General features: G+C 38.8%; 1 protein-coding gene across 2 annotated transcripts; it reads right to left on the bottom strand.

Moving 5' to 3' along the window:
* Nucleotides 1-2,162: 2,162 nt before the first annotated feature.
* RB195_017865 (uncharacterized protein) lies at nucleotides 2,163-10,966 on the bottom strand (the record flags this gene model as incomplete). Of its 2 annotated transcripts, XM_064185051.1 has the most annotated exons (9): nucleotides 2,163-2,248; nucleotides 4,052-4,066; nucleotides 4,096-4,189; nucleotides 4,243-4,356; nucleotides 5,903-6,052; nucleotides 6,839-6,925; nucleotides 6,988-7,152; nucleotides 8,315-8,374; nucleotides 10,946-10,966. In XM_064185051.1, 9 exons carry the CDS (start codon nucleotides 10,964-10,966, stop codon nucleotides 2,163-2,165), a joined length of 792 nt encoding a protein of 263 aa, XP_064040931.1. The 2 variants fall into 2 exon arrangements, with proteins under 2 accessions (XP_064040931.1, XP_064040932.1); XM_064185050.1 differs by lacking the exons at nucleotides 4,052-4,066; nucleotides 10,946-10,966 and adding an exon at nucleotides 10,102-10,173 and having other exon boundaries at nucleotides 4,075-4,189.
* Nucleotides 10,967-10,980: the final 14 nt, after the last annotated feature.

Below are 10,980 nucleotides of genomic sequence, written 5' to 3'. Positions count from 1 at the left end.
GTGTAACTCAAATAAGCAGCAAAATAAGTTCTCCAGGGTGCACAACCATAGACATGTTGCAGATTAACGTCGTTTTACTAGCTGTGATGGGTTGCATCGTTGGCGGCATCGGCACAACCTATACTGTTTCACACGCCTTTATCCGGACTAGAGGAGAAGTGAGAGTGATTGCGATCATTTTTATGAACTACACCCCCAACCGTATCTATTCGTGATGCGATTAGATACATCGTCGGTTCTGTGGTGTACCTCTCCTTCCATCAATTAAACATATTTTTGATGTTCTGTTTAAATTTCTCGTTTATTTCTGTAGTCTTGCGGACATATTTGGCTCCTAAATCACTATCGCACAGTTCTAGATAGGTAACTAACAAAATATGGCATAGAGTTTGTTGCAGAAGCGAATCATCTATCCGACAGGACGAGAATGTCCGCGAAAAAACAGTTCAGTGGCGCGGACGTTGTGGTAGAGATACGTTATAGTCGCCATGGAAAGTACCTCTTCGGCCTCACGCGTTACATCCACAGTCAAGATCGTTTTCGTGATGGGACCGATGTAAACGAAATAGAATTTTGCAATGCAACAATGACAAAAAACAAAGAAGGACAAACTTCCAAAGAAAAAAAAAAAACAAAATACAATGTTCTCAGCGCTCTCACTCTATCAAGTACCATACCACAGAGCAACGGAGGTGGATCACTAACTCCTTTCGAACTGCTGAGATCAGTGAAGCCAGCGACGGTCCCACCCCGCTCGCAACCGCGCTGACTCCACCGCACCGTTTCAAGCGCACTCAGTTACGCAAATGCACCAAACTTCAGGTCTTTTTGATTTGATCATATGGGTAATCTGTAAATGCAAGAGCCGAAACTGCGGTGTCGGGAGTCTGGACTTCTTTTTCGATTTAGCTCGTTCGATTTATTGACTGTACTCTATGTTTATGAAAGAACAGTGAACTATCTTTGAATAATGATTAGATAAAAGCGTACAAATAGTCCATCATTGGGATATCCAACGTTTGGTTCAGATCGAATTTCTCCAGCGTCTCATTACATTAAGCTACAAACAAATATACTACAATAAGCTACATACAAGCTGATATATAACCTTGATGTTTGTTATACGTTACTTTACCTCTTATCACTGTCCCGTTTTGCACCGTCTACCGTTCTTTAATCTCATACGTTTCTTTTCATGAACTCCTCTTTGTTGTCATGTATTAAACAAGACATATTTCTGAAACTTTGATCCATGTACCTCATCTAAAAATTCGAGTCTGTCCGTTCCAAATTACTTATGTGAAATTTGAAAATCTAAATCACAACACTACTTCTCAGTATCACAAATCGTTCAATAGTTTCAGGACCAAAAATTTACAATAAGTTTACAGTAATTCACAGTATTATCCTATGCTTTCATTTTAATGCGCAACGGCAGATCAAAGATTAGAACTGTCCTCCTAGACGGATACATTAACAGGCAAACCGAGATCGTACATCAGACTGACCAGTAACTTAATACCTGGCAGTCTCGTCAGGAGCTAGGATTTGGAGTTCTGTTTCACCAGATGTATCTAAATTTGAAGCCAAAAACTGACCAGTACGAAATGACTAGTTTTAACGCACTTCATGTCTGTGCACTAGGCTGTTGTATGAGTTACGGCAGAAATGAATCTTTCACAAATGAAATTCTGTAGAAGATATCGCCGCAACATCTTTTATGAGTTTCAGACAGATACGAATTTTATCTCTAAACTGAAATGAACACCAAGAACATAACAATTTATGTCAAAGAACGATTTCTGGGCATAACCCAGACGTGAACGATGGTGGAAAACAGAAAACAGGGCAAAAATGTTGGTGTAGGTGTGGCGATCCAAAACTATTCATGGTATTACATTCACTGCTTACAATTTATAATCAATACAATACTGCGGAAAACATAAATAATAATGGTGCGATGTTACAGTTTTATTTGCAGTGAATATGAAAGATTTGGTCGCTTCATGCCGCCCGGCTACCGCCGATCTTGTGGCGGTACTAAACATAGTTTGGTTTAATTACAGTTGGATTTTAGGTTGTACGGTAGCCTAGCGTACGGTTAGAGCAGTTGTTCAATAGATATATTGGTGCCATTTGAAACGGGGGTTCTTCAAATTCGATCATGTAGAGTATTTAATTGATGGATAGAGAATTTGACAGTTGTTGCCCTCGAAACTGAATTGAGGAGTGGAGTTGAGACCATTGCCTGAAACAATAGAGATGCGAAGAACTAAAATAAACATGCGATTTTTTCTCCCTTTACACTTATACATTACCATTCATTAATGGCCACTGTAGTTTTTTCAGATCGGGATCTACAATAATACAGATAAGAAATCTAGCATACTTACTAATCGAATGAAAATAAAACTGACAAATTAAACATTTACTGTAAAGCTTCTATGGGAAATAAAGTGTGTCATCTGACATAATTAAAGAATAGATTTTTTCTAAGCACAAAGTGTTCTGTGAGTGCACAATGCAAAAGTTCAGGTTTTTCAGTTTCACGAGATTTTTTTTTCGGGAAAAGGGAGAGTACGATACAAGCTACCCCTGAAAGAGCAGTCCGAAGGGCTCACTTATAATATTTCTTTTTCATTCATATGTCGAAGGAGAAGTTTAGAGACATGATCATGATCCAAAATGTCATCATTCTTCATTATGAAACGTACCGTAATTATAAGTATAAGTACAAGCATAAACAAGACGCTATGTAACTTTGTTTTTCCTTCTGAAAATGGATCCAAAAAGGTCCAGATTTCGCACCACTTCGCATCGAAAAATGACGGTGTATGAAGTTTTTAGATTATACAAAAAAAAAACATTTGAACGACACTGTACTCGTTCCAAAGTAGGAACATCTCATAGAGAATGTAAATCATCAGTTGCCTTGTTCACTATACGTCAGTGATGACGAAAATGACACCACAGAACAACATGAAACTGAACTGAGCTGTAAAACCAAATTCACGAAATTCATGTGCCATATATGTTTGAAGGCAATCTGATCGTTGAGAAAATGCAAAGACACCACGTAGATGACGTAGAGAGATTTCCGTTCTGCATCACGTTTGATTATGCATTTTCGAACACGAATATCAAAAGATCGCATCCACTGCGTAGACAAGTTTTGCATTCAAAAATCTACGCGCAAGTGACTAATAAAACGGTAAGGAGTGAGATAAACTTTTTTCATAGAGTGGTTCGTCCACTCATCAGCTGGTTCGATTTTATCCATTTCCATATCCGACGACTAGCATGATCGTTGTTTTGCACAAAATGTCGACTTATTGAAAACCGCAAAGCAAAAGTTTGCACGCAGGCATATTTTTCTTTAGCACAACAGTGATACCAGCAACACGCAAAATATCTATTTCATTGGTAGTGGTTTATAAAAGTCCAGAGCGAATACTCTCGCAGTTCTGCACGTTGGCAAAACGGTATAAGGTTCTGTTAATTCCTTCAAACAATGCAATCAAAAGAATTGAAAAAGATAGTATTTAAGGTATTTGGTGCAAGCAGAATGTACAGCAAGAGGTGTTGCAAACTCGTGCATTGAATTGATTTGAAATATATTTTCTTCAATGATATTTAAAGGCATCACCCCACGAATCTAGAGTGGTACGGGTTTCCGGTGGAGTATTTGTGTACGGGGTCGTAGATTATGGGGAGGAGGGTGGTTCCGTTCATTTCTTCCTAATTGCCGTAGAAAACGGCTCGGAAGATACGCCTTCCGGCCAGCCCTGTGCTGCGCCGCATCTTCCGGGCCGTTTTTTACGGCAATTAGGAAGAAATGAACGGAACCACCCTCCTCCCCATAATCTACTATCCCGTATACGAATACTCCACCTGAAATCCGTACCACCTCAGATTTGTGAGGCGATGCCTTTAACCAAATTTCGCGCCATACACATCATCTGACTAACCCAAATTCAAAATTGTATCGTGGATACTACTTCTATCGAATTTATTACACTTTGTTCCGAAAAGAATATGCTGATATGTTCACCTAAGCATCTGTATCCTTAGTACCGTTGCCGTTGTTTCCACTACCGCCACCTCCACGACCACGGCCTCCACGTCCACGTCCACCACGACCACGACGTCCCCTTCCACGTCCTCCCTCACCGCCATTCATCGCATCACTCTGATGAATGCAGATAAACTACCTTAAAAGAGGTAAAAAAAGGTATACCTTACCTTCTGTCCTTCAGCTGACCCATCCTCGTGATTACCTGCCAGAGCTCCACGTCCGCGCCCTCCACGGAAACGATAACCACGTCCACGACCTCCACGGAAACGACGCTGGCCACCCTATAATGACTGGCCTTAGTTTGAAGAAATACAGCTAACTGTATTTATCTTTCTTTCTGCATACTGTCAACAGACAAAAAAAAAACATAAAGATGTTATATTTCTTGTATTGAGTGCTTGCTGGACTGCACAAACAAAGACACACTAAAACAATATTTTCAGTTCGCCAGATATAATAGCAAAACGGTCAAAGGATGACACGCTGATTGTAACAATTTTATTTCACCTGAAAGTGATATGCGATAAAAGAGCAAAGAAATGGTTGATCTGCGTCCCAATAAGACAAAATTAGACGACTTCGTCTACTTCTAGGCCTTTTATTGTGATGTATAACACCGAAGATTCAAACTGTATTACATAGGGAACGTGGGTTGCCATTAGAGCTACACAAATTTGAAAATAGCTGTTAATTACTTAAAAATTTCTAAAGTGCTAGCTTCTTATAATTTATTTTGACAGTTACTTCTTTAATTCTCTGATCTTCTGATGTACTGCTGATCATTTACTACATTCTTTATTTTCTTCAATAACGTTTTCCGATGCCGAGAAAATTCGTATAGTCTATCACTAGTGTTCTTCAGCAAAGCCACATTTTGGAGATCTTACATCTGCGGCAGTAAGTCAGAGATTGCTTCACACGAATTGTTTGGTGACGTATCACAGGACGCAGTACTCACTCGATCAACATTTTGAACTCAATTGTCTTCTTATTCTATTCCTCAAGAGCAGTCTACTTCTACAAATTATACATGACTATTAAGAAAAGATAGTTAATGTAGACAGTGGAACCACTATATTCGTTGTAAAATTGGACATTAGCTTATGTTCTTTGTCTGCTTGGAACGAACAGCTCACCACCTTTTCTTCTCTAGATCACCGTAACGTACGGAAGAGGCAGGAAAAATTACGGCTTGACTAATTAATGTTCAATTCAATTACATATTTTTGTTTAGGAGAACAAATTTGCCGTTTTGTGCGCGTGGAATCTATATTCTACTATAATAAATTAGATCAGATAACGATCACATAAAATGTGAGTTCCAACATCAACTCCTGATGCTATACCAAGAAAAATGAAATTATGGTTACATTTCAGCACCGTTCGGAAGAACCGCTTAAAGGAGAAAAAGGAAAGAATTAAGACGCAATTTTTGAAAATCTCATAATCGCAATATAAGACGGAAATGGAAGCGAAAGCAAGGGGACTGCTTCTAGGTTATTAGAATAATTAAATGACTATTATCATTATCATGTTATTGTTGTTCTGAAATGTTATTGTTATTATTAAAAGAACAATAGGCAGCGAGGTATCACATCGATAGCAGACGTATCGATAGGACACATGGAGCAGCCATGGCCACTCCAATAGTACAGACAATCATTTGTTTCCGAATTTGTGACGTTCCGAACGATCTTTCACAACTAGAAATAATCGCCCAAATCCGAGGGTTGTGATGATTGAATTCCTATCAAGGTCGTATTAGCGCGCAAAAAAAAAGAGTATTTCTTGTTAGTGAATGGCACCAGTCAGAGGAAAATTGACTACCTCTTCTGGTCGATCTCCGTCATGCTCATTGGCGACACCATCCGCATCCGGTCCCTCTCCACTGGTAGGAGCTCCACGACGTCCACCACGATAAAAATTGCGGCGTCTGAACCTACGCCCTCCACGCTCGGAATTGCGATCAGCAGCATACTGAAATTTGAAAAAAAAAACTCCAAATTATTTTATTCAGGACAATAGCGATAGTCTCCCGAGTCTAAGCAAAAAAAAAGAATATAGGTGCAGTAAAGAAAACTGTATAGCCTTTACAATCACATTTTATCAAAGAAAAAGGATGCTAGTTGGTGCTACTAAAAAACACCGTCGATCCAACCCTTCTTATTTATTGTCACCTGGGCAAGTTCGAATAAATAAGTCAGGAATACTAATGTGTATAATTAGTCGAAGATCATCACAACTATATTATTGAGGACCTGTAGAACACTGATTAATAAGAAAAGAGTAGAAATAGTTGGCAGAAAAATCTTGAAAATCGTTAAGCAGCATGGCTAAAAAGTGATTCGAAACGGCAATTAGTAATAGCTTCCGGGTTCTTTAGGCAACCACTATGCTACTTGATAACTTTGTTATTGACCTTTATTTCGGCCAAATCGCTTTTCAGAGCCACTAAACCACGAACAAGCTACCTTATGGAGACAACACATATGATTTCATGCCAATTGTCAGGTAATAATCGAGTTGGCTAAGCAATGAGAAAGAGTTGTGTTTAGAGCTAAGAAAGAATGAACCTAAAATTTGTACATGCCATTTGTGTACATTAATACGACCGTTCATGCACATGAATGAAGACGGATGAACATCAAGTAAGGTAACGCGTTCAACTCAAAAGAAGGTTCGTAGCAAGCAAGAATGAGACTGAAACGCCAACTAGAAGAGAGAAGAACCACTACACCTGAATTGAAATAAACCAAAGCAAACCTTCGATCCTTGTACTGGTCCACCATCTTTAGCAGTTACATTGGACGCTTCTGGTCCCTTCGCGCCCTCCACGACATCGAATCTCACCTGAGAAAAGATAAATATCAAATCAAGAACATAGAAATGTGTGAAAAACTAGGTGATCCTACTTCCTCTCCATCCCCGAGGCTACGAAGGAACTTGTTGGGATTGTTGTTGGTAATAGCTGTTTGATGAACAAATATGTCTTCGTTGGTATCGGTTCGATTAATAAATCCGTAGCCGTTCTTCACGTTGAACCACTTCACAACACCTGACACGCCCTTCGCAACGACCTAAAAATGAATGAGTACTTTTACTAGACTCGTAGTTAATTCGCCACATAGAGACTATTCTAATTTACGGAAACTGAACGTCCTTTCACACAACTAGTTATTGCGAAAAAGAGCACTGGCGGAGTGCTTTTTTTGGAGTGACGAAGTTCAGAGGCAGTGTTCGGAAAACCTTTCGATATCTGGCTCTCTCCAGTAGTAGATAAGGATCCAATTTGCATTTTTCGTGTTATTCTTGACAACTGCTACATACCAAGCGATAAGAATTCAATACTGGAGATTTCGTCGCTGCCTACAAATTCGATTAACAACTGTTGCTTCCTATCACGTAGTCAAAGGGAGCATATCACAATTGCTATGTGATATGCTCCCTTTAACTACGTGATAGGAAGCAACAGTTGTTTCGCTATGTGATGCGGAACCCATAGCGAAAGCGTAAAGTTGAGGTAATAGATTGCGGAACCTAGCGTAGTTCTGTTGATCCTTCCGTAATCGTCGTAAAAGACGACGTTGAAGACGCTTTTACGACCATTTCAAGTGCAAGGCGCCACACTTGTACACGCAACGCGTCCACGAGCGAGCAGTCTAGGATAAATGAGGTATCTTCACCAGCCTATTCAAGTAAAACAAATCAATAGGCAGCTGAGAGCACCGAAAAGTGTACATAGAGTCACGTTCTAACGTAACCAACGCATGAATTACAGCCGTTCCCACGCCGTTTTTACGACGATAAGGGAAAGGTGAGCGTTGTTCTGCAATCAACTATCCGAAATCAATGCTTTCGGTGTCAAGAGAATCCTTTCACTTTGGACGGTTGGCTAAGGGATCCTCCTCACTTGAGCTGCACCCCATGAGCTAGAACCCTTCATCCGAGGAGGCTCCGGCTATCCGTATCGCAGCTATGCTCTTGAACAAACCTTTCAAAAAACTAACCTCTTACGTGTGTAATAAAAAGATAGCTGTTCTGCTATATCATGAGACAAATCCAGACAAGCGCAGCGTATGGGTCACTTATTCAAATAGCATGACAGGTTCGTAACCACAGAGACCACTTCTTCAGGTGAGATGCATCACTGCACTTTCACCTACTATTATAAGAGAGACCTCTATATGAACCCAAGACTATTACTTATAAAAAGGAAAACGAAGCATCAAATTAACTTACAGGCTTTTCACTGTTGGCGGGTTGTTCAGTTTTTTCCGCGCTCGGCTTTTCCGCGACATCCTGAAAAAAGAGTAAATTGAGCGGCAAAACACATATAATTGTATTTCAGTTAGTCTTGTTGCGGAACTGCTGCCCATTCCACACGTTTCTGCTTTAACTAGACCCGAAGTTCAGAGACTTGCTTATTTTTACGTTTGCTGAAAAGATCTTTTTCACCCAATGTAAGTAGCCATTTCATCAAAATTAGGAGAAAAAAAAACTGCCAAAATATCAAAAAAAAAACGGCGTAAAAACTGCAGTATTGCACTGCAACCGGTGATAGCAAGTAAATGCAGACAAGAAGGGGAAGAACAAGAACTCTCCTAGAAATAGACTTAAAAAAAGACTTGCGCCATTGATAACGCATCCGAATAAAATTTCATAACAATGATTCAGTTCTAATGCAAAAAATTGGAATGAAATTGTTTCACAATACACTATAACAGATGTGTGTGTGTTTGAGCCAATAGAGCAGAGGTAGAGAAACGCTCGCAAAAGTAAGTAGGAAATATATTCGAGTTAAAGACATCAGGCAGCGAAAATTATCTAGTAGGACATCAGCTCACAAGTAGTTGATCATTATATCGAATATTCAACAATATCTCATTTCATGTTTGAAATAAAAACTGCGTAATTTCGAAAACAGCAACTTATTTTAAAAAAAAAGTATGGCATAGAAAGAAAAGCATCGCGATTCAGAAGGAAATTTATTACGAAAAAAAAATCAAATAGAATCGTTGTCTGACCTGCCTACTGATATGTATAAATATGTAAATACAGTAACAATATGTAAATATATGTAAATACATTGCGTGAATACAGTCAATCACGTTACAGATTTTAAAAAAGTGAATTGGAAGTAAGGAACAAAATACGTCAAGAGGTTCTGTTCTTGTTCATTATATGTCAGCCCTAGAGAACTAGGTGAGTGATTTCAAAAAGTACAGAAAATGTTTGGTGGGGAAATGTACAGTCTTCTTATGAATGATATGGTTTTCGACGGAAATTGAGGAATATTTCCATTGATAATTGAATTCTGAAAAAGGGTACCGAAAATCTACCAGAAAGATGGTAGGCGATAGTAAAAAAAGAAGCATAATAAAATTGTATAAATTCTATAAACTCAAACATATTTTAGACTGCGAAGTTTTGTTCATGTGTTTTAAAATGGAAAGGGAGTATAAAATACCGCATCGTTTATGGGATTATCCAAAAGAGACCATGTAATGTAACGTACTTCCGAATAAAAGGGAAATTGAAGAAATGGATCATATAGAAACTCTTTGACACTCTCGGTCAGAGATGCGAATAACAGTAACAATGAAGGAGCGCTCGTTCTTCGATGAGCCAAGTAACTATTCACTAAACAGAATGAATTAGCTGGAAACAAGTATCCCCTTCATCGTAAGGTCTCCGCATTTTCAGATGTACTAAAATATTTTCTTGTTGCTGATCAAATAGCACCACACAAGCACTTTCCGTCTGAACTGCAAGGAAAAAGCACAGCTTTGAAAGCGCATCGCATTTAAAATTGAGCAAGCGTACAAGAAGAGCATATTATTCTCAATAGTAATAGTAGCCAAGCAATTATTAAAATAGCAACGAATACACAGACTTCACACTCCAAAGAAATTAATTTGATTATTATTATTATTTTAGTAGAATCGTAAAAGAGGACAGAATGGATTTCCCTGGGAGAGACCTTTTCATTCTGGAGAGGTTCGTCCCTTTCTTCCCAGTGTACTTACTTTTCGAGTTACAAACACGTCCCTTAGATGGAAAAACTTCTCGACAACTTGCCCCAACAAGCATCGTTTCATAAATGTAACTGGATCTCATGCGATTGCGAAACAACTTTTTTTTTATGAAACCACACTCCACAGACTCATATTCATATTACTGATCAAAAGGATTAAAAAAGCAAAAAAAAAATCCCTTCCTGGAAGTTGCGAAATCCGAACATGTTTTAAAAAGTGCTTGGGTATAGCCGCAAAATCCCTCCAGGTGTAGAGTGAGGTGTTCAGTAACTATGGGAACACTCCGAAAAATGAAAAAAATGAAGACGAATTTCTAGCAAAGCAGATAGTAAACGTTATGCTAGCAGAACCTGAACAATGCAATTCTTCTGCTACTGTTTGAGACAAAGTAGTGCTGCAAGAAAGAAGTGCATGCTTGGTATAAAATTTTTTGTTTTCGGTGTTCTTTGGTAAAATAAACACTATCACGTGCAATCGCGAGATTAATCGGGATTCGTTTCCACAAAAACAAAATCCTTCTGTTCATACCACCTCCGCTCTAGTATGGATCATGTGAATGCAAAGAATCCAGCATAATAAGAAGATTGCAACTAACGAAATTCCACAACCTATGAAACGTTTCAAGAAACACCCTTACTTCATAAAAGATCTGAAAGTTTGCTCGGGCACGCATGACTTATGATTCATGATTGGATGACTATATTTTTTATCCAACCGACCTAATTACAAATGAAGAGGAGTAGTTATCTTATAACGTTCTTGCTAACCACAGTAACTTATTAAGTGTTGATAAATTGACTGAAAATTTGCAAAATGACTCGATGTCGCCACTTACGGGACTCTTGTTGTCGCTCATGTTGTCTCGGTGTC

This window comes from Necator americanus, chromosome II (assembly GCF_031761385.1).
Source record: "Necator americanus strain Aroian chromosome II, whole genome shotgun sequence".
Taxonomy (NCBI): Eukaryota; Metazoa; Nematoda; class Chromadorea; order Rhabditida; family Ancylostomatidae; genus Necator; species Necator americanus.
Note: the sequence above shows the minus strand (reverse complement) of the source record. Positions and strands in the feature narration are given on the sequence as shown.